The sequence below is a fragment of the Macaca nemestrina genome, chromosome 3 (genome assembly GCF_043159975.1).
Source record: "Macaca nemestrina isolate mMacNem1 chromosome 3, mMacNem.hap1, whole genome shotgun sequence".
Classification (NCBI taxonomy): domain Eukaryota; kingdom Metazoa; phylum Chordata; class Mammalia; order Primates; family Cercopithecidae; genus Macaca; species Macaca nemestrina.
Window position 1 is genome coordinate 47,299,856 of NC_092127.1, and position 27,106 is coordinate 47,326,961.

Sequence of the window (27,106 nt, forward strand, 5' to 3'; positions counted from 1 at the left end):
GTTAGTTATTTGAAAAGCAGTAGAATCTAAGCCTTAGTTTTTCCAAAGGTGACTTGTTCCTTTATCTGCAGAAAGGAGAGCTAGTCTGGCATGGGGTAGACACTCAATATCAACTTCCAGAGCTAACGAGGGCAGCTAGTTGTGTGATAGAAAGCTGAGACAGAAAAAGACAAGTGACAGTTGATTTTCAGTGTACAATCAGTGTCCTGGAGTCCACTTCCAATGTGTGCATCCTTCACCTCTGCATTTTAAGGAGATCATGTAATTTTTTTTATGAGACACTTCTAGTAAATATGCCCTTGAAGAAACTGACCAAAGAAAATTCTCGTAATTGTAGAATAAGACAAAAGTATAGTTTTTCACCTCTCTGAAGAACAGATTCATAGAAACCTGGATCTTATGTATGTCCATACTTTTTATTCAGGTATGTTAATTTATAATAATATCTTATACTTATTTAACATTTCAGTTTATACATTTTTATATGTTATTTTCGTAGGAGAAAACATACCTATTTTCATGAAAAAAAATTGTTAATATCTATTCAGGAAGTTTGAGTGAATTGTCTAATAAATTAAAAAGTGAAAAACCAAACTCAGAACTTGCAGTTCAAAATGCAGCGTTCCTTCCATGCCAGAACACATGCCTCCATCATGAAAAGGGAGGAAAATATTGACCCAAATTTTGCAAGTACTTACTTTGTGTCAAATAGGGCAATGGGCTTCACACTTTATGTCATTTTAGTTAATCATCAGAATTATGGAGAACGTATTATTTTCATTTAACACAGAAAAAGGCTAAAGCTCAGAGAAATTTTTAAAACGTGAGAAGTCATGCAGCTAGAGTCAAATACAGGATTCAAACAAAACCTGGGTTCAAACCTGGGTCTGGATGACTCCAGAATGGAAGTTCTTTCTAGTGTCCTCCATCTAATATATGGATTTTGACATTTCCTTATTCAGAAGTTTTTTTAAAAATTTTTCTTAGACAAATGCCTTAGTAACACCTAAGTATTCTAGATATTCAATAAGTATGTTTTTTTATGGCTAGGGAAAGAGAAAAAAGAGGAGGTTGTTGCATACAGTAAAATAATATCATCTCATTTTGGTTCATTTCTTTTTTGGATTTACAGATGAGGTGAGGTTTTCCTGGGTTCGCCTAAGCTGAAAATTTTAGCGAGTAGCACACCACTGCAGTGATTACAGAGCAGTATTTATATTCTTCTTGTGCACTGGGCAGGGATTTGTCATTTCATACATCATTTACAACTTGCTGCAGTGATTTTGGCAGTGGGGGAGGTCAGGATGGGCATTCTCTTCTCCTTGAATCCAGCATTGCTCCAACTTTTTCCCCTATGTTTTCTCTTTTCTACTGAGTAGACAAGTTTAGTCGACTAATAAATCTCTCAGTCCTTAAAACTAGGAGGATCTTTTTTTAAGTTAAGTTTGCAAGCCATGCATTCTTTTAAGAATTCACGCCTGGAATTTCAGAGAATTATCTAAGTTAACAGTTTTGTATAGTCTATGAAAACTGTTAGTAGCTCATGGTTTAAAACAAAGTATGATCCATGAATTCAGGTATGAAAGAGAGATCGTTTTAGTGGTATTCTAAATTTAAATATAATTTAATATTAGCAGGATGTAAGCTTTAAAAGTTCTGTTTTTAAGTTTTGGGCTTGCTGTACACTATGGGTTATAAAATAAAACTGTTTACTTCATGGATAGTCTCTGGTTTCCTTTACTGATTCTGAACTGGTATGTTTGGAAAATAGGTACCTAAAGTTGTTTTCTTAGGGACTTATCCATATAGCATATTCAAGACATTAAGGAGTTATCTATATTCATGCTTATCAGGGAAATGTAAAGGTTTCATAGCCTTTGAGCACCTGAACATGGAAGAGTTTACTGTTGTAGACTTGGGGCACCTGGGAAAAGCTAAGGGCAGCCCAGGGCAGTGAAGAAGGAGGTATTCTATTTTGCGATGAGATGACGTCTCTCCTCGTAGGTAAGCCATTGCACCTGAAGACAATAGCCATTAAATCATTGTCAATTAAGCATATAGTCTGGGGGAAAAGCAAGTGGCAACAGAAAAATTCAACTTGCTGAGAGGTCATATTCCAGGAGTCTTTGAGTAGGCAATATTTGTAGATCCAAAGGTAATTTACATCATCTCTACTGCTACTGAGAACCAAGGCACATGGATAGGGCTCCCCAGCCAAAATTCCATCCATCTAAACACTGTTGGTAGAGACAAACACACACAATTTATAAACTAAAAATAATTCCTGAATTCATATTATTTTCCAGTCACTGTGCTCAACACAAAAGGTAGAAAAAGGGAATAAAACACAGGCCTGTTCTTCCCAGGAACTCCAAGACTCTTGATAGTAGTGGTTATGATGATGAAGTGACAGTAATAGCTAGCATTTATTGGTGGCTTAATAACTCTGAGATAGTCTTATAAGCTCTTCAATTTTCAGAGTTCCATGCGGTGGATAATATTATTTTAACATTTAGTCTTCCTAATTCTATGAAGTAAGTGTTGTGAGTAGCCTTATTTTACACAGTTGAGGAAACTGAGGCAGAGAAGTATTAAATTTACTCACACACCTTGTGTTTTTGGCTCCAGATTCTGTGAGCTTGGCCAGTATGCTGTATCTTCAGTCTGCTATATAGATGCTTGTACATAGGACTAAGGAAACAAATGTTGGGGCAGGGAAGGAGTACTGCTAAAATTTCACAAAAAAATGAATACATTTAATGTTTCATGTTCTAATATGCACAAACTCAGTTAAATTGTATTATAATTTTAACATTCTTGGTATGCCTTCTTATGAATAACCCGGGTTTGGTTATTGCATATTAGTTCATGAAAATATTAAAGAAATAGTATAATCTTATGGTGTAAGAATCTAACAAAAGGCAAACTGAGTTTATCTGAATAATTCCAACAAAAAAAGGCAAAAGATAGACCAAAATTTTAACACACAGTATGAAAGGTTAATAATAGAGTGAGATAAACATGCATTTCCTTTTTTCTCAGACTAAAAGTGTGCAATTCTGTGAAGGAAAAACAAAGAAGAGATAAAATAAATTCAAACTAAAATAAATAATATTTTTAAAGGCCTGAAGGTGGACAGTGTTTAGGTGTCTCTCGTAGTTCAGAAATCTGTGTGATATTAGCGTTCAAACACCCATCACTTTCTCTATTCCATTGAGATTGATAGACCTTTTTTAGAAAGTCATTATTATCCTGCTCATCAAAAAGCCCTATTGAGCACTTAATTGTGTGTTGTATTGTACTTGATGCTATATGACAAATACTACATAGATATGGCTCTTAATTTTTACAACCTAAGAATTTAAAAGAATGGGGGTGTTTTGCAATATTGCATTTGTTAAATAGTTAAATAATGGCCTTTATTGCAAATGTTAGAGGCTATACTCACAGCATATTTGAGAAATTCTCATAGCTTATAATGCCTACTATTCTTTCAACCTCAATATACTATACCAAAACATTCTATTATATTCAAAGAAAAATAAAAACTATTGTATTCTGAAACATATACAATCAGGATTTTTTCAAGAAATGTTGTTTTCTGTAACAGCAATGCCAGGCAGCTAGTGTGCTAAGAAGTTAAGATACACGTAATAGAGAGAAGAATGTTATGCTGATTATTTAAGACTGAGAATAACTTTTTTATTGTTTATTCACTATAACCACTCCTAGGTCTATCCCAGTTCCAAACTGTGGGAAAGAACTTAATGAGTAGAAATTTTGTTTGTTTTTTTAAGGTTGATGAATGTATGTATTTGGAGTCTAAGAAAACTTGAGAATAAATGGTTTAGGTAAAAATGAAATTTCAGGATAGAACTTATGTTTCTGTTTTTCATAATTGCCTTTAGATGGTAATTATTTAATTGGTGAAATAAGTGATAGTGTGCAATAAACAAAATTTATTAGAAAATTGTACGATAAGAAGAACAAAGATAACAATGTAAGATAATATTGACAATGAGACTACATACAAAATTTATGGAATCAGAGCTTCTGCTGTTTATGATGGAGTAACATGGACCCTCCCAACTTAAACAACAAGAAAGTGGACAAAATGTAGACATAATGGTTTTTAAGCACTGGAAAATAGGTAACAAATTATGTGATTCTTATAGCTATCTAGATTTCTTCCTAGGGCAGTTCCTAGGCTGTAGCAAAAAGGAACCTAAACACTCTCTTCTCAAGGTGAAGAGACAGAGATTAGAGTTTGGGAGGCCAAGATTGCCAGAATTCACAAAGCAGAGTACCAGAGAGTAAGGAGCTGCACACAGAAGGAACCCTGGAGATCTGTAAATGAGTGCCTTTTACTCTTTATGAGTACCAATCTGTGCATGCATGAGAATAAACTACCCATGTCCACAGAAATAAATATTGGGAATAAGCTTATAAAGCAATTCCTGGGGTCACACAGGCCCGATAATAGTTTATCTTTCCACCAGTAAAGTGATAAGACCTTTTAATACACCAGGAATTGACTAAAGGCCTCAGAAGTATATGGCCCTAGTAGTGGGACTAAATTAGTCTTAGATTAGAGGCTGCTCTTAGTCTACCATAACAAGGTTTGAAAACAAGGCTTGAAAGGATTCCACTGATTCCGAGTAATTTTACTTTGCCATAGAAAATCCAACATTATTTAAAGGAATGCAATACAATCTGTCAACCAAAAATGTAAAGTCAAAATGCCTGCCATCCAATAAGCACATACTAAGCATGCAATGAAGCAGGAAAATATGATCCATGACCAGAAGAAAAATCAAGGCATATAAACAGAAATGACAAAAAAGGGAGAGAGGGAAGCATAAAGATATTGGCAGAAAACACGGTCACATTTTTTCAACATTTAATGAAACTACAGACCCAAGAAGCTCAATATACTCCACACAGAATAAATATAGAAAAATAAACTCAGGTACATCATAATCAACTTACTGAAAAACATTGTGAAAACAACCAAGAAATAAAAGAAAAAAGGGCACATGTTTCGTGGACATTCACCAAAAAGAATGATAGCAGACTTCTTATTAGGCTTTATACAAGCCAGAAGAAAATAAAGTCACATCCTCAAGCTACTGGAAAAAAAAAAAAATCCTGCTAACTCTCAGAAATAAAGGTGAAATGAAGACCATTTCAGGCAAACAAAAGCTGAAAAATTTCGTAACAGATTTCTGCTACAACAAATCATAAAGGAAAGTCTTCAAGAATAAGGAAATGATACCAGTAGAAATTTGAATGTACACAAAAGAATAGGCAATGCCAGAAATGGTAAATACGTGAATAGATTTTTTATTTAATTCAAACATGTTTCTCAAACATATTTACTCTTCCAAACAAAAATAATACCAATGTATTATGTCCTTTTTAACATACTAGTGTAGCAAAGACCAACGTATCACCTAGGTATGAAGCACTGCGTGCATTAGCTATTTATCCTGATGCTCTCCCTCCCTACCATACCATCCTCCCAAAGGCCCCAGTGTGTGTTGTTTCCCTCCCTGTGTCCATGTGTTTTCATCGTTCAACTCCCATTTATAAGTGAGAACATGTAGCATTTGGTTTTCTGTTCCTGTGTGTGTTTGCTGAGGATAATGGCTTCCAGCTCCGTCCATGTCCCTGTAAAGGACATGATCTTGTTCTTTTTGTAACTGTATAGTATTCCATGGTGTATATGTACTACATTTTCTTTATCCAGTCTATCATTGATGGGCATTTGGGTTGATTCCATGTCTTTGCTATTGTGAATAGTTGTGCAATGAACATACACGTCCATGTATCTTTATTATAGAATGATTTATATTCCTTTGGCTAGATACCCAGTAATTAGATTGCTGGATCAGATGGTATTTCTGGTTCTAGGTCTTTGAGTAGTTGCCACACTACTGTCTTCCACAATGGTTGAACTAATTTACATTCCCACCAACAGTGTAAAAGTGTTCCTATTTCTCCACAGCCTTGCCTGCATCTGTTGTTCCTCAACTTTTTAATAATCGCCATTTTGACTGGCATAAGACAGTATCTCATTGTGGTTTTGACTTGTGTTTCTCTAATGATCAGTGATGTTGAGCTGTTTTTAATGTATGTTTATTGGCATATATGTATATTTTTATGTTTTTAATGTATGTTTATTGGATGACAAACAGCTCAACTAAAAATGGGCAAAAGAATTAAAAATATACTTCACCAAAGAAGACTTATGAATGGTAAATAAACATATGAAAAGTTGCCCAGCATCATTTACCATTAGAAAAATGCAAATTCCGACTATCATGAGATGCCCTTAGCCACCTGCCAGAACAGCTAAAATTGAAAAGGCTGAGGATAAAAAGAGTAGAGGAGGATATGGACCTGCAACTTTCATGCGTCACTGTTATGTACACAATTATTTGCACACTTTGGAAATGTGAATGTTTCAGCAATGTTTCGTAGCTTAAGAAACACCATATAATTTGATCATCTAACACCTAGTTATTGATTCAAGAGAAATGTTATTCTGTTGGCACTGAGAAGGCTGTTGAATGAGGAAGGATTAGATACATGTTTTGTGAAGGTCATCCTTATAACAATACATAGGCTGAGTTAAGACACTGGATTTGAATTATTGAATATTACTGGGCATCACAAAATAAAAGTAATGCTTCTGGGGGACTTGGCTAAAAATACAAATTCTCATTTATATTTGTATTTGTATTGTAGTTCAAGGTTGGAACTCAGGAGTGTATATTTTAACATTGGTGGCCTTTGATAACATCGTAAAGGAAAGACAAGTTAAAGTGAACCAACCAATAAAGAGACTGTGGAAAGTATCCCTATGGAATGTAGAAAGGATCTTAACTGGGACTAGCTGTGGAAATGTAAAGTAAGGATAGAGTTTTGAAATTATTGTAAAGGTATAAGTAGAATAAATTGCTGACTAATCCAGAAAATAGGCATTAGTGAAGATAATTCAGAGGTTTGGACTCTGAGTTGTTGAATACTAATGATACTACTCAAATGGAAAATCTTGAAAGAACAAAATTACTGAAAATAAAAGAACAACAACATAATATTGAGTTCAGCCTGGCATTTCTGAACTCTAAGGGCTTTTCAGTGGAAACAGTTGATAGAGCTGGTTCAGAAGGTGAATAGAGATGGATTTATTAGACCTTGGTGTAAGGATGACAGTTGAAGCTATGGTAAAATGGATTACCTCACCAATGAAAAAAGTGCTTTTGAGAAAGTGATTTAAGGTCCCTTGTGGGCTGACTTACCACATTTTGGGTGAACAGAGAATGATGAGTCAAGAAAAGAAGTTGAAAAGGTCAATGAAGAAAGAGAAGCATTAGGATGGGCACAGTAGCTCACATTTTTAATCCTAGCAGTTTGGGAAGGTGAGACAGGAAGATCACTTAAGGCCAGGAGTTTCAGACCTGCCTGGGCAACATAGTGAGACCCTGTCTCTACAATAAAAATAAAAAATAAAAATAAAATACAATAATAAATACAAAGAAGACCATTAAAGAGTGAACTTGAGAGTTTGCAATGAACTCTCATAAGAGTTTCACAGGTAGGCACTGTAATTTTGTGCAAACTAGGAAAAATGGTTATGTGATTTTTCCAAGGGCAAACTGATAATATATATATGAGCTGCCCAGATGTTAAGTATCCTCCTAGCTTTTAGTCTAGCTTTCCTTTAGGGAATGTTGAATATACATCAGTGCACTAATGACAGAGTATAGTACTATTCCTATATCAAGTAATTTCAAAATATCAAATATCAAAATAAATAGGATTCTTTCTTGCTGCATAGATGATTACTAAAATAATCACTTGCATATGCCATTGGCTGCTTCTGTATTACAGATGGAATGAGGCATTGCTTTAAATTTTTTTCAGCAAAAATAAGGAGATTTCTAAGTAGAATAGAACTTCACTTAATTTGTTGAGCTCTCTAGTGAAAAAGAGTGGTTTTAAATGAACATGTCCTAACTATTCCTCTGCCATTAATATTCAGGAAACTGGAAATTCTCTTCACTCATCCCCAGGAGAAGTAATTTTTAGTAGTTTTATACTTGCAGATAATTCTGTGTGTTGCTTTGAAGAATAGTTGTATGGGGATATGAATTGGAAAAATGTCAGAAGGCTAGAAAACATTTCATTTTTTAAGGTAACATTTCTTTCATTTTCTAATATGAAAAAATAAAATAGATCTGCCTTACATTCAGAGTTTATTCTTTTTGCACAATATTATTAAGCTGATATTTTAAATAAATTGTTTGGCCTACTCTTACGATAACATTTAGATACCATTTCTTTTTTCATTTAATGTAGTTCAAACTAAATGAGAAAAGAAAAAGGTTTTTCAGAAGTCAATAGGCAACTTGGTGATATGGTCACATCCTTTCCATGACTTCAGCTTTTCTAGTATCATCCCAGTTGCAAGAACAGCAATACAATAGTTCCCCCTTATCCACAGGAATATGTTCCAAGTGGATACTCAGTGGATGCCTGAAATCCCTGATAGTACCAAGCCCTGTTTATACTGTTTTTTCCTACATGCACATAGCTATGATAAAGTTTAATTTAAAATTAGGCACAGTAAAAGACTAACATGAACTAATAATCAAAACAATTATAACAATATACTATAATGAAAGTTATGTAAATGTGGTTTCTCTCAAAATATCTTCTTGTACTGTACTCACGTGTCTTCTTGTGATGATGTTAGATGGTACAATGTCTACGTGATGAGATAAAGTTTGGGGAATGATGTAGTGTCAGTCTTCTACGTCAAGGCTACTTGAACACAAGCACTACAATAACGTGACAGTTGATCTGGTGACCCAGATGGCACCTAAGTGACTAATGGGCTAGTAATATATATAGCATAGATATACTGGGCGATTTATATCCCAGGCAATCTGAGGCAAGACAGCACAAAATTTCATCACTCGACTCAGAACAGCTGCACAACTTAAAATTTATGAATTATTTATTTCTGGAATTTTCTATTTAATTTTTTCTTTCTTCTTTTTTCTTTTTTTTTCACTTAATATTTTCAGACCAAGGTTGACCACAGGTAACTAAACCATGGGAAAGCAAAACCCCAGACACAGAGGGACTACTGTATACAGCTGTATTGGGATTTCGTGACTACATTAATCTTTTCAAGCTGATTTCTTTGACTGCAAAACATCAGTAGTCTACATTGGTCTACATCACTAAGTAGTGCTGGTCAAAAAAATTAAAATTTTTTTTGGGTTACATGGATATAACAATGGGACATTTGGGTATTTTCTAAAAAATGTGATTCTATACACAGGATGCTGGTGATCCAGAGAGTTTCCAAGAAGTCAGATAAATTTTGTCAGTACAGACAAAGATTAGCTATTATTATGTTTAAGATCGTAAGCCTTGTATTCAGTTATCCAAAAAAAATTCTGGGTTTTAAAACTGTAAGACCCTCCTGCATGATCTCCCTGGCCTTTGGTGGTAAATCAACTCAAATGAGATTTGAATAAATGAAGTGGAATCTCGGCATGCGCGTGTGATGGAAAGAAAATGATGGTGATTACAAGTGCTAGGGAAGATTTCATTGAGTGTGAATGAATATTTAGCTACATGGCAATTATATGAGTATTGTGGAGACTTGAAATGTAGTAGCAGGAATTCAAAGAAGGCAAGTTGTTTGGCTCTAAAAATAAATCAAAAGAATTTATTGAAACCATCAACAGAGAAATTGTTTAGTTAAGCTGAATGGGAGTAAATTCACGTTTTTAATATTTAAAGTCACACTGATAAGCACATCCATGCTGTATAAAAAATTATGTAAATAACATGTTTCCTCATTTTGCTATGACTACACTGACTTGTTTGAGTACTGTCTAGCCAATTTTTCCATCAGTTTTTTATATCTTTCATTCTCATTTTAATACTTCATTGTGAACACCAGTGAACACTTCTTTTTGTGCCTATCTAGTATAAACTGCTTTTTATTTTGTTTTTCTTATTTATTCTGAAATATTTTTCAACCTTTTATTCTTATAAATTATGTTTTTCGTGTTTTGTTTTCTCACCTGCAAAGTGGCTTTAATGTGGCTAATAACAGGGTGTTTAAAATAGTCAACAAAATTTAGCAGTAAAGTAGTTACACAGGCATTATAAGCACATTTAATTATGAGAACTGGTAGATGTTCAAAACACTTGGAAAGTAGGAGTTAGGGAAGAAGAGGAAGAAGGACAGAAACATCTAGTTTTATGGCAGGTGGTGAGTAGTGTGGAATAAGGGAGAAAGCTGATGATTGGTTAGAAAACTTCATTCCTGTTCCATTTGTGCTGCCAATACGCGGTATTCCCTAAAATGTATCACCACAGTTCTTTGTTAGTTTTCTCAACTTGGTTAAAGAAGTGGTCAACTTTAAGATCCCTTTCACGTCTAGAATTTTATGATGTATGGCAAATAAGTAACTATGCATATATAACAGAGTCTTATTGGACACTTGTTTTGCATGGGGCTTAACGGGTTTTCTTTAGTTGCTGATGCTTAAAACAAGAAGATTTAGAGATAATTTAGTGACTACTAGATAGGCTTGGAACTGTTGACTGCATATTGAGAGTGCACCGAGAAATAATGCTGTCGAGTTATATCACTGGTGAAGCCAGCATTATCAAGACTGTCTCATTAAATGGGGGCAATATCAATTATGATTCAGTATAATGCTATGGGTTAAAGGGTCCCTTCCTAAGAGATTACAGAGGATGAATATGTTAACAATATGGGCCATTACTTGACTTACATCTCTACTCTTTGAACAGATTGTTAGGCCACATGCATGCTAAGTGTACTCATTACTGCACCCTTTAGTCTATTACAGGGTGCAACTGTTAAACATTTCATCAGGAAATTGCAAGTACAGCTGTAAAGTTCTTTATTGTTGGGAAGCCTTCATTGCTATAGTACTTACTAGGTATTTGCCACCAGCTTGTAAAATCTACAAGCCAAGTTTCACAGTAACCTCTTTAACATTAAGCATTACTGAAACAATTTAGTGGAAGAGAGCATTTAGGAGGTGATAATAAGGAATACAGGCCCGATGTTTTCATGAAGAAGTCTACCCATGCCATTTCTACTATTGTTGAAATCTTTTTATGATACTAAAAAATAATCTCCTTCTTTAAGGATGTATGTCTTTCTTTAGTCTTTAACTGTTTAAAATATATTAGACTGATGCAAAAGTAATTGCGGTTTTAATAAGATATACATAGCCTGATTACATTTTCTTTTCAGGAGTGTTTGGAATGACTTGAAAGCTGCCGCAGGTAGATGTTGTTCAAATGATTATCCCCAGTGAAATTCATCTCCAAAGACAGGATTTGTGAAACTGAAAGGGAGAAGGTTGAGGAGACAGATGGTGTTTATAGTACATTTAAAACCTCAGCATTAACTTTAAAACAGGAGGACTTAAGGCCTTGGCAGCATCCCAAAACCAAACTATTTTCCATTGATTGGTATGAATCATTTTCTCTCTTTGGTGTCTGTACTTTTTCCACCATACACACCGCTTAAGTGCCAACAAATCTGCAATTGACCTTTTCACAGCTCTATGCTGAGATGCCTACCAAGGTGTTTCTAATCCTTGTCCATTTCTTTCCAGACAGAGCTTTTTGTACATGCCTTCAAGGATCAACTTGTCAGGAGTGCTCTTTTAGCACTCTACACCGCAAGGCCAGGCGGTGTTCTTAAGAAACCCCCATCTCCTAAGAGCAGCACAGAGGAGAGCAGTCCCCAAGAGCAACCCCCACTGATGAGACGGCAGGACTCCATACCACATCATTCAGACTACGATGAGGAAGAGTGGGTAAGTCTCTTGTATATCACGTGCCTCTCAATGTTTAGCAATGAGAAATAAGGTAGGAATGATCAGATAACTCTGCTTTTCATTTTAAAAAATGGAAAAAAGTTATAACACAGATTGTGGATAAATAGGTCACATTTTTCCTTAGGGGCAATATTTTTTGGAAGTTGAAATCCTGATAAAATTTATTTGCTAGCCAATGAATTATATGTATAAGCGAGAATCTCTCATCAAAGATGCCACAGTTACAAGACTCTATGTTTCCTTATTTATTGCCAAGCTATATAAAACATGAAAGTTATTTTTTAGAAAAAGATTAACAAATCCTCCATGTTACTACTACTTGGATGCAACAAGTATTTTCATTGTTGCAATCCAGTGTTTTGGTTCTGGAAGTACTGTTTTAAAGTATTCACATTTAAATGACTGTAGACATAGATATTTCGCAAATTTCTCTCACTCAAGATTCTATAATGTAAGATGCTGCTCTAGGTGCTCTAAAATTTACAGAAGAATGGCCCCATAGAAGGATATGAAAAAATAACTAGGAAAGATGAATAAACAAAGGAAATAAATATGGTGAGAGAGATTCTAGTTGGGCCAAATACGACGGGAGAAACGTGAAGGTTCACCGTGGCAGAGGAATGGGGTATTATTACTGAATCGATACATATAAATTATTCAAGAATTCTCCAAAGTATATGCATATTACACACACACACACACACACACACACACACACAAAGGGAAATCTATTACCGTATCATATGTTTAACAAAAAAATAGTGTATTAGCTGTATTAGATGTTAAGTTTTTAGTTAACAATTACTTATTGCCACCCTAGACTTTTAAGAATATTTGGGGAGTAAATTACTTAAAAGGCACAGGCCTCTCAAAAAAAAAATGTTATCTGAAAGGCTGTGAGGTGATGCCTGCTTTTTCTTTTGCTAAAATTTCTATCACAAAAAAGACAGAGCTGGACTCCAAGAGGTAAATGCTGAGTAAGTGTTTGTCGTTGGTGATTAAAATTGTGTTTCTCCCAATGAAGCATTTTCAAAGAGCAAATATTTCTTTCTCCCTTTTACCTTCACCTTCTTCAATTTTTTTTCACAGTTCCAAGTGTACACACCTCTTAACCTCTCCGAAGTTCAATTTTCTCAACTGTAAAATGAAAATAACAGCACATGTTCTGTTAGCTCTTAGAGTGGTCATGAAATCAATGATTTACCCATGTTATGATGCTCCATTTCCTGGAAAGGCCAAGGCAAATGTATTATATTACTTTAGTATTATTGTTGTATGTTTCTTAAGTAATATAAAGTATATAATCTTGTTATGAAGATTAATACTATCCCTTGAGATAAGTGGGGGAATTAGATATGTGGTACAATATGGACTGTGAATTTTGAAGAGTTCAAGTGTATACAGAAAGGAAGATATATTTTAATAAACATCCAGTATTAACCTTTTGACAAATAATTGCCATTTTATATTAAATCAAGTGAGAATTTTGGAATTTTTCCCCCTCATTTTAACTCACTATGCTTTACAAACCCTCCTCCTCACCTTGACCCCCTCCTCCTGTTGAAAATAGTCCCTCTCCTTCCTTCCTTGTTTCCTTTTCTTTAGATAATTTTTGAAACCTTTTATTTAGTAAGTATTTCAAGTAGGAAGGCAAGTAATGTTAGATCCTTACTTCTTGCAGCTCAGAGTCTAGTGATAGATAAAAATATGTTAACAAATAGTTACAACATTTTGCAACAAAGCTTAGAAAGAGACTTGATAGAAGACAGTTTCTGCTAATATGACTTCAACTCAAAATGTTAAGTCCAGAACTGTCTTATGATGGGCAAAGAAGGAAGAAAGTGGGGACTGTATCATTAGTTGAGAAGGTTTACAGAGAACTAATCCCTCCAGTGTTACTGAGTACCTGTTCTGCCTTATTCACTGTGCCACATACTGGGGACACAGGTGAACAACCTGGGCCCTCAGTTACTCCACAGCCTATTCAGTGCTGTAGAAAGACAAATGGCAATCGCAGTGCAGCCTTAGAGATGTACATGGGATACAGCAAGAATGTGGTAGCCATAGTGGTGTTTCCAGAAGTAACTCTGGAGATTTAAATCTGAGTATAAGTTAACCATTCAAGAAAGAGGAAGGGGTGGCCTTTTAGATGGGACATAATAGCTGACATACAGAGAGAGGTAGTCAGTGTGTGTGTTCGTGCCTGTGATTATTATTAGTTATTTACATGTTTTCTTTTAAAGTGAGTAAAATTTGAGCATGTTATATTCCAAAGGCTATGTGAGAGGCACAGAGGTGATAACTGATGGAGCAAGGTCCTTACAAGAGAAGGAAGAAAGTCAATGGTAGGGCCCAGGTGGAAGAACAGGCCCTTCTCCTGAGACTGCAGGGAGGATGTGAAGATGTGAGGGTTGGTGGGGCTGGATGGCTGCTTTTGTCAGTAAAGTACAATCCTGTACTAAGAGAAAAAGATGGGGAGGACTGGAGGAAGTGAGTGGTGAAGGTTTCAAATAGGCACCGAAGAAATGAGTACTTGAGCTTATGAGTAATGTGAAAAATTTGAGGCTTTGTGATGGGCCAGCCAAGGCTGGAGTACCAGCTGGCATGGTTGTTTGTTTAGCATTCATTGTTCTTTTGGGAATATTTTGCTCGTCTTCACACCAGGAAAAACGTCTTCCTGATTCTTTTCCCCAGTTGATGAAGGGGTGACATCTCAGTTTCTCTTGCTGTCCTTCAAAAGGCAAAAGGAGTCGGGTAATAATGAAGGGTTGCATTACTCTCTGCGTCTCCTTTCCTGTCATTTCTAAGCCTCCTTCAGAACTCGTCGTTTCTGGAAAGCATATAAAAGCTTTGTCTAAATTTACCATAATTACAAGAAGAATCTTTCCCACTCAGAAAAGTTACTTCTAATTCTCTCCTTCTATTATAATTTTACTCTCTTTGCAAACAATAACCGAGTTTGATTGGTGTATAACATTTTCATCGATTTTCCTTAGCATCCACTTTCTACTGAAAACATTCCTTCATCAGGGGATAAAAATCCCTTATAAAAAGATAGAAACAATATTTCACCAGAGTCATAACCATTTAACATTATTCTCAAAGCTTTATCTAACTTTGATAAATTGAGCAAAACTAAAGAAAATGTAGCTAATTGAAAATGCTTTTAGAGACTGTGGCATTAAATGAATTAGAAACATAACTTTGTGTACTCCCTTTTTAATTAGTTGTTAGAAAAGTTTCAGTGCTGATTACAAGTCTAGTCAACGCTGGAAGTAATTCAGTATTTTAAATTAATTTAATTGGGTTTCTGTGATATTATGTGAAGATACTCCCTGATCACTTAAATTGGCTTATGTTTGCAAATAAGGTTACAGTAACTCTATTAAGCATTTTTTGTTTGTTTTACTTAATTTCTGATAGTGACTGTAATAATTACCCAACTTGGACAATTGTATTTAGCTTCTTATAATAAGTATTTGACAAGCAAATAAATGTTATTAGATTACTCTTAAATCCTACCCGGTTGATGCAGGTAAGAACCATTCTTTTGAAGTCAAAAAAGAGAATCCTGTCCACTCTAAATCACTATGAGGCTGTCCTTTCTCTTTTCAACTTGTTTTGTTGACAAAATTGATGGCATATGAATCTGGGTAATAATTATATAGTAAATATGGTAAAGATTGAAACTAAAATGAATGTTTACAAAAAAGTCCATTATTTGCTGAATTTTACTTATTAAATAAAGGAATGCTTCAAGGGTTTATTTTCCTGAAAAGTTAGTAAACAATTAAACCCCAAAGGAATATTTGGTTTTGTCTAACAATCTGTGCCAAGGAATAGACTAACATAGCATTCTCTTTTAGCCAGTTAAGATGACATATTACTTTTCTTTCTCTACATCTCTGCAACAGATGCTTCCAGCAGCTGGGATTCCAAGATTAGTTTGTCCAAAATATGAAAGCATGTCATTTAACCAAACTATTAAGTTGACCTAGTTTTTGTGGTTTCTAATAATTCTGAAATTCTGTGGAACACTGTGATTTAATTTCAAAGTTACTATAGGTTAAGGGCTAAATCTGCCTACTTCTATTCAAATCAATTGTTTAAAAAGAAACTTCTGATCCTTTGTATTCTGATCTATTCTAGCAAAGTGAAAAACAATTCTTAGTATTTAGACATATACAAAGCCCATTTTTAATTGAATACATTTCTATATCAAGTGGCATTTCAGCATCCAAATTATCCAATTAATTCCTTTCATGTTACAAATATAAACCAAATTTAAAATTTTAGTCTTCATTCTTAAGCTAGGCAAACATTTGCTATTTCTTATTATGTTAAATGTGTTTATGTTACATAAACACAATGGATGATCCATCCATATTAATTTTTCAATAATTCTATAGACTTTAGAAACAATAACACAAATTTATAGTAATATTTATGTAAAACATCCTATTAATAAACTCCATAGATAACCTAAAAATTTATGGCCATTCTGTAACTCAATACTACCAAAGATTGTGTTTGGGAATATGATTTATATGAACCATCTTCTGATATATTCCTTACAAATTTTATACAGTTCATTTTGTACTATACTATTCTCTAATGATGCCTACAGCAAATGTGAATGCTTAACCCATTTATTCCTGAGGTTGCAATTTTTAAATTTCTGCATGAGTGAAAAATCAGACCTTGGCGATGACCTTGAGCAGTAGGATATAAATAACTCAGCATGCTTAGCATTCCAATAATGGAACACTAGGCATAAGGGCATCAAGCTTGACAGGAGTATTGAAGAGCTATTTATACTGCCATAATTGGTAGCAGTGAGCATAGACAGTTGCAAGCATTGTTAATTGTTGAGGACAAAGCATATTTAGCCAGGTATCTCCAGAGGAAATCTATAGTGATCTATATTCTCAACTTCTCTTGTCCAACTACTCTGTCCATCTTAGAAAACTACCTCTACAGAAAAACATTGAGAACATGCATAATGCAGAGGTACCTGTGAAAATTAACATTCAAAAGATTTTGTTCAGTTATCTAATTGGCTACCTGTGATTTAAAACCATTGTCCTGATCTTAATAAGGAGATAAATCATTCACATTCTTTAGAAGTAACAAATTTTTATAGACTACTTGATATTAATCTATGATTAAACTTTTTCAAAGCAACACCTTATAACTTGGGAACCTAAATGAGTATTATCTCTACTAAAATGTGGCCATTTACTTCCAAATTTTGTAAGTGATAGACAGATGCATATATATGTGTGTATATATATTAGTATATATGTATATATATATCCAACTTCAAATCATTTTGTATAATGAAGCATTATTCTTATATTACATGAACACATAGCCTAGTGAACACTGATTATAATCAGTTGTTTATATGTCTGTTTTCTCCATGTGTTCATGAACTTTATAAGCTCTAATAGGAAAAAAACAATGTCTCATTCACTGTTGCATTTACACAGTTAGTGAAGCGTGTGAACACAAAAGGTACTCAATACACATTTATAGAATAAATTAATGTCTTTGAAATTTGTCGGTAGATGGTTATTTTTATTTGTCTTCTTATTTTGAAACAGAATATTTCAACTTAATATAATTCTGCCCTATGTCCAGTAGCTTTTCTCCCACTATAATTCATGAGTCCTTTTGAGGATTTTGTTTCTCCCCTCCAGTGAAGAGTACCCAGTTATGTCCTTCTCTTCTTAGTTCTTATTTCCCAGTATCTTAATTAGCTCTAAGATGACTATTCTAGCCATCTGCAAAATATCCCCCTCTCCCTAGTGCATATTTCCTAGTGTCTTAATCAACTCTGTAGTGACTATTTAAGTCATCTTCAAAATATCTTCAAATATAGAAAGTGGTAAAATTCAAGATAGACACAGAAAATCAGAGATGACCAAAGCTAAGATCATGACTAATGAAGGACTTCAGAAGCCTCCAGAAACCGGTGGTGGCAACTTTATTTAATTATTCATGTGCAGATTACAAAGGTTCTAGTTACACAGAAATAATTTCTTCAGATGTTTCCCAGCAAATATAAATTGAAAGCAACTATTTGCCCCTTGTCTCAGCTTTTTATTTTTTTTATCCCTAAGTCACACATAATAGGGTTGTATGGTTTTGTTAATCTTAAAAGGAGGGGGGAACACTCAAAGCATTCACTGTCACCATCAGAAAGGGCAGTCAAAGGCAGGGAGAATGGGGCCAGTTGTTCCCTATATGGAAACTGAATGTGTTCTATCCTCTGTTTTCTTGATGGATGGGAAACATTCCTGAACTTCTCCAGTCTGTATCACCCCAGAGAAATGTGCTTTGAATAGTTATCCAATATGAAGGTCCACAAAAGGTGATTAAGCAAAGTTCATGACTGTCCATTAAAATGCACAAGTGTTCTATTAAAGAAAAGAAACCCCTGATGAGATCTTTATGTACATGCATATTCATGAAATCCTGCCAATTTCTAGATTTTCCCACATGCAGTTAATATTTTCACCTTCAGTCCCCTCTTTTATAACACCTAACATATCCTATACATCCTAGCTCAATGTCTTTTTCAGAGTTAATGTAGGAATAAGTGAATGGATAGACTTGCTGAATCAGCAGCTCGTCCTCCAATTCAAACCTGTATTTTAATAGATAGTTTATTTCTATTAATATAATGAAATAATGTAATGATTATGTAAAATAATGTAATGATTTTCCTGCAGTTCTGTATTGGATACCATCATCTCCCTTGGATATTTTCTATACATTTATAACGCCTGGTTCAATATCAGGTATTTTGATGTGCCTGTGTATAATGAATGTGCAAACCTGCATACATACACTTTAGAAATGTATTATTACATTCAAATCAAGTGCCCTCAAAGTTTAATATATTTTATTTTGAATAATGAGTTATTGTTTCCCAAACAGAAAATTTGTAACTCCAAAATTTAGTGAATAAGTAAAGGAAACACTATGGTGTATATAGGCAGACTGTTGGCTTGATTTATTAAGGTACATACAATTAAAAAGAATTAGTGTTTGAAAATGGTTGTGCACAGCACACTAACTGATAATGTCATACAATTCAACCAGTTGTGCAAGTATCTAATGGTGTGCAGATAGCATCCAGTTACCAATTTAAAGTTAAAAGCTTTAGTCAATCAGTGGAGTTTTTTCACTTATTATTAAACAAATGCTTTGTTTAATATTTGCACTGAATTGAAAGCGTTAGCATGATGTGGCATTTATTAGGTTGAATGTAGCCATTCAGAGTAGGAACTTGGTTCTAAATTCAATTTGAAGATGCATGTAATGAGAACTTCTCATAGTATCATTTCTTTTTACTACCAAATAACAGATTAGTAAGTCAGTCAATAGATATTCAATAAGTATAAACAGTGTGCAGCAGTGGTATAGGCACTTATATGAAACCAGACCTTAACAGTCATATCGTCTCATTTAAGTAAGATGACTAGCACTCATAAAATGAACAGAGGTATTGAAAGATATTCCAAGGATGCAAGTGGTTGTGTGATACACATTAAAAATGCCAATCCAAGTGTGGTGGCAGACACCTGTCGTCCCAGTTACTTGGGAGACTGACGCAGGAAGATTGCTTAAGCCTAGGTGTTCGAGGTTGCAGTGAGCTATGATCGCCCCACTGCATTCTGGTCTGGGCAACAGAGGGAGATCTTATCTCTAAAAATAAAGGAAGAAGAAGAAATTATGAAATTTAAAATTGCCAAAAATATTCAGAGAGTGGTTATGTGACAGTCAGAAAAGATGGAGGAATCACCCCCTTTTTCTTTCTTTTATTCCTGTATCCATTCTTCTTTTATTCATCCATTTCCTCTCTAGGACCAAGACATGAGAATAAAATGATTAAAAAATAATAGTCATTTCATTTATAGAGCACACAGTTTATTAAAAAGAAAAAAAAGCATGTTAGGCAAAGAGAAAGGAGAGAAGCATGAAACATTCTTGGAGATGGTGAGATTTGAAAGGGGAAGAATTTAGATTGATGGAAGATAATGGAGAAAGTATACTAGGTATAAAAGCCAACATGTTTCAAGATATTAGAAATATTAGCTCTTCCAAAGTTTCCTTCAAATCTTTGATGTTTAGCACTGAACTGGTGTATAGCAGATGTCTAGTAAATATATGTTGATTTAATGTAACAGCATGTTTCTAAGACCACAAGAAGACATCTGGATGAAAGTTTCATTTTGAAGACTAATGAGAAATAAGGATTATCTAGGTCTACCCAACTATAGATGTACAGGCTGACAGAAGAATGTAATATTGGCTATAATACTAAGCCTGCTTTTGATTAGAAATAATCAGATGAGGAGGGTGATCAGTGAAGATTAATGTGGCACTTATAGATAGACCTGATTTTGTGATAGCCAATAATATAGGCATGGGAAAAATCCAAGCCAGGGGAATATGGAGAGGTCAAAATTGGAGAAACAATGGCTAATTGAGTCCATTTCTGTTACAGGGGATTTGTTTTCAAGATGAGGCCAGGAGTGAATTTTAAACTGAATGTAGTTACTGGGAGATGAAGGTCAGGTATTTTTACATGAGGAAATAGGTGAAGTTAAAGCAGGAGGACCAATAGGAAGCAAAGATCGGGGAATCCCATCTGGTGGATGTTTACATGTCTGGCTATTTTTAGTGAATGTGTGTGTGTGTGTTGATGTGTGTATGTTGATATGTGGGGTGTGTGTGTGTGTGGGTGTGAGTGTGTGTGAAAGAGACAGATACCATGGGCTATACACTTGCCAGTTTGAAACACAGAATATTTTAAGTGCAACTCAATTTACCTAACAGTCTGGATAAAGGGTTTAGGGAGAAAAGCTATCCAGCTCTTGAAAGAACAAAGGTTTTCAGTATTACAGACCTTGGCCAGTATAGAGCATATTGCTGTCTGTCAAAATCAAGGATAAATGGAAGCTTCTTTTTAAAGATGGGATTGGCCTTGTTAATTCACTGACTGTTTCTAATTGAAGTCCTCAGAAATTGATACTGACAAGTGAGAAATTATTCCGGAAATATAGATATATCAGGGCTATTTTGTACATCTATATCAGCTCTGGCTTAGTGTTCACATTCTTTCTGATCAAAAATTGGCCTTAGAAAAAGTTGTTCAGCTAAGCATTATGGAATATATTTTTTAACTTAAAATATATACTGTTCCAAAGCAGTCAGGATTTCTCTTGATGCTACTAAACTCATAATTGTGTGACATGCTGAGTCACCATCATGCTGCCTGCCTTCATGGCTCACTCTGCCAGGTGTAATGTCCCCGTGGCTACATCTGTCAACATTTCTGCATCTACTGCCAGTGGGTTTGACCTGCATGTTAGCTTAGGTTGTAACCCAGAAATAAAAGAGCGCCTGACTCAGAGTGAAATAAATATTGCTGCTGGTTCCCCACTGACTCTATGCCCTCATTGACCAGGAAAAGTTTATAGCCAGTTCACCTCCAAGGAGTAGGGTTGTTGTGAAGGCTCCATGGAGGTTAAATATACCAATTAGGCTCCACTGAATAAAGATTAGACTTTAACCTACCGATTCCCCATTACTTCTTTCATACAGTAGGGGACCTAGCAAGATGATGGCTACTATTTCTGGGGAAAAGGCCCAGCAATCCATTTCTCTGATAGGTGGTAGTAGTTTTTAATCCTCTCATTTTGGCGGGGAGCTAAGCAGGATCTGGAGGGGCTGGAAGCACCACGTACTGCAGCCACATTCGTATGCTACTATTGTCTTCCCTCTAATCAGCCTTTCTTCATCATGGGAGCAATCTGAAACTAATTGTGTGATTTTAGTAGAGAAGAAAGAAGAGTAGGCCCTAGCCCCATACCAGCAATCTAGGCACAAGGCATTTCCCCAGTGGACTGGCACAGTGAGTAAAAATCATCAGAATGAGAATGTATTTGTGCTGGTAACTTTCCTCTGTGTATGTTTTCACAGAGATATAATGGAAAGGGGCTTGTTTAAGAAAAAACTCAGATATCCAAGGCTTCCCTTTAAAAATCTTTCTTACCCTTCTCTAGCAACCAAGTTTCAAAACAATTGACTACCATGTACTCCAGTCTCCTAGTAATTGAATAATTATCTTTCCTCCTTGTTATCTGCACCCTGCTCTATATCCTGGTCACATGAATGGATCTGGGGCCTTGATCCTGATACTCCTTTATTAATGCAGGTCACTTATGTCCTTTGTGCCAAACTGAATGACCCTTTAACCAAATGATAGAGCACTATCCCTGCTTGTAAGACACCTTTGATCTCAGACTTGAGGGTACATGGGATGGGACCAACCAGTTCATTTTGTAGACTTATCTCTTCTCACATTTAAGTCTCAGATAACTAAAACCTAGTCTTGCTCCTGTAAGGTGGCACACACCTCTACCTCACCCTTCCTGGGCTCCTTTATTCTGTTTTTTTTTTTTTCCTGCATAGTTTGTTCCACTGTGTACCCCATTTCTGTGGAAAATCATAGTGGGAGAATCAAATCTTTGGAACCAAACCGAATGGAAGTTCTAGTCCATTTATACCATTTTAATGTTGAATGTTATTAAACATCTCTTACAAGAAGTCCTTTATCTCTAAAAACTGAGTCAATAACAGTAACCTTATTTGGTGGCTTTTGAACATTAAATTAGCTAGTGTGCATATACAAAATGAATATAAATATAGCCTTTCATCTGTCTTTGGAGTCATCTCCTTCTCTTCCCTCTCTTACTTCCTCCCTCTTTCTCCACCTGCCTTCTTTCCTTTCCTCCAACAAAAATTCCTGAGAGCCAGGCCCTGTGCCACAAACCAAGAACACAGTTCTCAAATAACTCAGTCTAATATTAGAGACAGAAACACACATCAATAACTTTATTAACTGCTACTAAGTAGTAATAACGACTTAGTAAAGGCCATAAAAGAGAAGGAGGCCATGACCAGCAAGGCTGAATTCTCTTACCACCAGATAGGCAGCATTTCCTCTCCAACAGACAAGGAATAGAAGGAGTCTGCTTAGGGTCTGCTGTTGAGTGTCCCCTCAAGCAAAAATTTGATTATGCATTAATTGTGTATTAGTATCACAGAAGAGACTGCTCAACTTCCCACCCCCAACAAATATTTGTCTCATCTTGTGTCCTCTAAACATTAATGACTAAATTTTTTTTATTCTGCCTACCGTATATAGCCCTTTATGACGTGCTGATTGGTTTTAGCCAATGAACATGCTTCATTTTGCTCCTCAGACCAACAAAGATCTCTTTGCAGGCTACAAAGGTGACTTTTCTACCAGCGAAATCTTATAACCTGAGCTGTTTGGAAAGGAAGAACAATACATACGTGTGAATGTCAAATTATCTTTTAAATACCTTTATTTTCAGGCTCTTCAGAGATGTGATTAAGATAAGTTGATCTATCTCTTACATTCCTTTATGTAAGAAAAGCAACATGCAATGCGACTTGATCTTTGATCAAAATATAAAGTTCCCGGAGGTGCAGTGGCTCCCACTTGTAATCCCAGCACTTTGGGAGGCTGAGGTGGGTGGATCACTTGAGCCCAGGAGTTCAAGATCAGTCTGGGCAACCTAGTAAAACCCCATCTCTGCAAAAATTACAAAAATTACTTAGGCTTGGTGGCGCACTTGTGGTCCCAGCTACTTGGGAGACTGCGGTGGGAGGATCATTTGATCATTTGATCATTTGATCGGGAGATCAAGGCTGCAGTGAGCCAACTGTGTCACATACGCGCACACACACACATAAACACACACACAAGTTGCTTTCAACATGGACAATAGGAAGAGAGTTGACAACTTATGTAGAAAGCTAATCTGAAAAATTGAGAGGAATCTGCTCCCCCTTTTTTTTCCTCAGTAGCAGAGTTGATTTCCAGTTTTAGCTGGAGAGTTGTTTCATTTTTCAATTTGATCACCTTAAAGATGCAGTTGGTAGTAATGATTAAGACACATTCAAAAGAGAGGCCATGAGTTTGTTATTGTGCTCCAGAATGGAAGCTCCTCACCAAATCCCAATCCAACTCATGTCAAGACCATCTGGTTACTTACCTTTCCCCAGCATTTCCTCCTGGAATAAATAAGCTTCCTTAGCTCTCCTGGTTTATGGCTCAGAGGTTCCTTTACATCATTTTCTCAGACAACAGGCAGATGATGATGTAATCTATGGATGTAGTTGGTGTTTAAATTTTTCTTAGAGGTAAAGTGCTTTCAATTCTTTGTGGAAAGATCTGACTTTAGGGGAAAGATAGTTATAATCACATGTGGTTAATAGAATACTTCCCACTCAGGATTACAGGGTGAGGGGAAAGCTTGATTCACTTAGGAAAGCCAGGAAGTTTTGGATGTGATTTTGCCAAATGGTAATAATTTTAACAAGTGCCGTCATAGAAAACACAACATTTGGCTCCCATTGTAGTTTGCTGAAGTAGTTAGAGCAAGAATTATCATTCCAACTGAGACGACTGGGCTTCCCCAGGATGAAGTACTTTTCTCAATGTCTCCTAGGTAGCATGTCACATAAGGATCCAAAATTACCTGTGCTAACTTTGAATGTTCTGCTTTTCTTTAAAACCCTATTACTTCCTCAGCTAAAGTAGGCATGTCTGTACACTCCGTCTTTACAAGATAGCCATCACATAATCTCAATTCAACTTTAGTTTCTATTCCTTGATGTATCCTTTCCAAAATTAATTTGTATGTTTATGAAGTAGCAAAATTAGCTTAGGCAAAAAAAAAGTACATTTGAGAAAAAATATACAAACCACTAAGGAAATACTATAATTTAGTACTATCTTTACATTAAGTGGTACTCCATGTTCCTGAGATACCTCTTTTATAGAGAAAGCACCCACTGAAAGGTTGTTCTGTGGTATGATGCAGGGAAAACACCATAAATCTGTCTGGATATTATGCCTGGAGAGAGAAATTAGGAGTCAGAGCTAGATGATATAGGAAGAGAAGCACGAAGGAAGTGACGAATGGCAGTCTTCTATCGTGATATATATATTAAAAATAGTATTTAAACAATTAATAATAGCAATTTTGTGAATCAAACAATTCAGTTGCATGCATTACCTGAAGCAAAAATTGCTACTAATGAGAACTGGGAAGATTAGTGGCAAAGAGGCCCGTTAGTGGTACAGGTTGCTTCCTGGGAAATAAATCACTCAAAATGACTTATTATGTAGCTCTAGTGTATAATATTAAGCAGAAGTTATAAGACAGTATGGTCAGAAGTATCTGAGGAATTTGTCAAAATTTCAATTTATTGTGCTTTCCTCCCAGGGTTTCTGATTCAATTGGTGGGACCCAGGGATCTGCGTACTAATTTTCCGGGCTATTCTGTTAGAAGTGGTCTAAAGACTATACTTCCAGAATTTCTAGTACCTAGAATAGTCACATTCACAGGGACAGAAAGCAGAATGATGGTTGCCAAGGGCTGGAAGAGGAAGGAATTTGAAATTCATGTGTAAGGGGTATAGAGTTTCAGTCTAGGAAGATGAAAAAGTTCTGGAAGTGGATGCTAGTAATGGGTGCATGACAATGTGAATATACTTAATGCTACTGTGAATATATATATATATATATATATATATATATATATATATATATAACCAAAAATACTCCAAGAATTTCTAACACAAGAGGAGGCCATTCTTTAAAAATATTGGTGTGTCTTTGCTTTCGTAATAAGTGTTGATAAAGAGAATAGATATCTTCCATTTAAAATATCATAATTTGTGCTCTATTATGGATTAATATTGTATGATGGTCATTTCTTTATGACAGAGTGAAAATAATGTACTAAATAAAAAGATTCATAATACTTCATTTTTGCTTTATTAAGAGAACATATATTTATTATATATCCATAGTCTGACCAAGTTAATGGGAATTTAGAGCTACTCCATCTGCATCTAATGACTACCCTTCCAAATGCTTCTCTAAAATAGATTTATCTGACTTTACCTTATCTTGTTTTTGTGATAAAAATATGTAGTGATATTCATGCTTTTTTCAGGACAGGGTGTGGGCCAACGTAGGGAAGAGCCTGAACTGCATTATTGCTATGGTGGATAAACTGATTGAAAGAGATGGCGGCAGTGAAGGCAGTGGCAGCAACAATGATGGAGAAAAGGAACCTTCGTTAGCAGACTCCATCCCCTCTCACCCAAGAGGTAAGAAATCTTAATTCCCCAATCATTTACTGAGTAAACAAAATGAGAAAGTCATGATAAAATGAGATAGAAAAAGAGGAGTCAATAGTGTCTTTGATGAAAGTGCTGATAGCATGCTTTGCCACAGCTCTGGCTTGGATGATGGAAGGCTATTTATCAAATTGCATCTCAGTTGTGTTTTCGGAACTGCTAGCAATGTTCTTTTTTTTATTCTCTTACCACATAAAAAACCTTGAAAAAAGAAAAGTGTTTTAAGGATCTGACATAGTTTAACCTACCTTTACACATTCCTCCAAAATTTTTTTGAAGGATAAATAAGCATCTGCACTTAACTCTTAGAAACTTAGAGGCGTATCAGACACAGTATCTCACAGTGGTTTCTTAACAGAGTGTAATCAGATAGGATGACTTTTGCATTATTCTGAGAAATATTTGTGTAAATTATCTCCAAAACATATAGAAAGATTTGATTGTAAGGAACATGTCAGCATATTGCTCTAAAAAATATATGATAAATCTAGATTTTCGTGAAACCATGCACACACATATACATGCATATACATGTGAGTGCATGTGTTTTTCTGTGGAGAGATAGGTGAGTAGGTAGGTAGATAGGTAGGCAGATACTTTCAAATGTATACCTTATTACAAAGTTGGCTAGAAAATACAAACAAAATTTTAACTACAGGTGTGTCCCTATAAATGGTTTTGAAATTTTCTTTTTGTTGATTTGATTAATGTTTGATTAATGTTGCCACAAAAACCAAGACAAATGTTTACATCTCTTTATGGCAGTAGGAACTGCTATTAGGGTTGAGTCAGACTTTTTTGCTGGGTACCTTAAGTGTTTGTGGAGAATAAGCAATATTATCCTACTCTCTTCTTCTGAAATCTGTTACTTCTTTTACTTTAAAAAGAGTCATAAGAAAATAGAAATATTTATAAAATTAGATTTATGTTTCCT

At 35.2% G+C, this 27,106-nt stretch overlaps 1 protein-coding gene across 12 annotated transcripts in view; it reads left to right on the forward strand.

Moving 5' to 3' along the window:
- Positions 1-27,106, forward strand: part of LOC105493295 (inositol polyphosphate-4-phosphatase type II B) — an 822,839-nt gene that overhangs the window by 676,669 nt on the left and 119,064 nt on the right. For all 12 annotated transcript variants that reach the window (XM_011760836.3, XM_011760835.3, XM_011760841.3 and 9 more), the window contains 2 exons: positions 11,688-11,891; positions 25,986-26,142. In XM_011760836.3, coding sequence (XP_011759138.1) covers positions 11,688-11,891; positions 25,986-26,142 — 361 coding nt within the window. The remainder of the gene's footprint in view (positions 1-11,687; positions 11,892-25,985; positions 26,143-27,106) is intronic.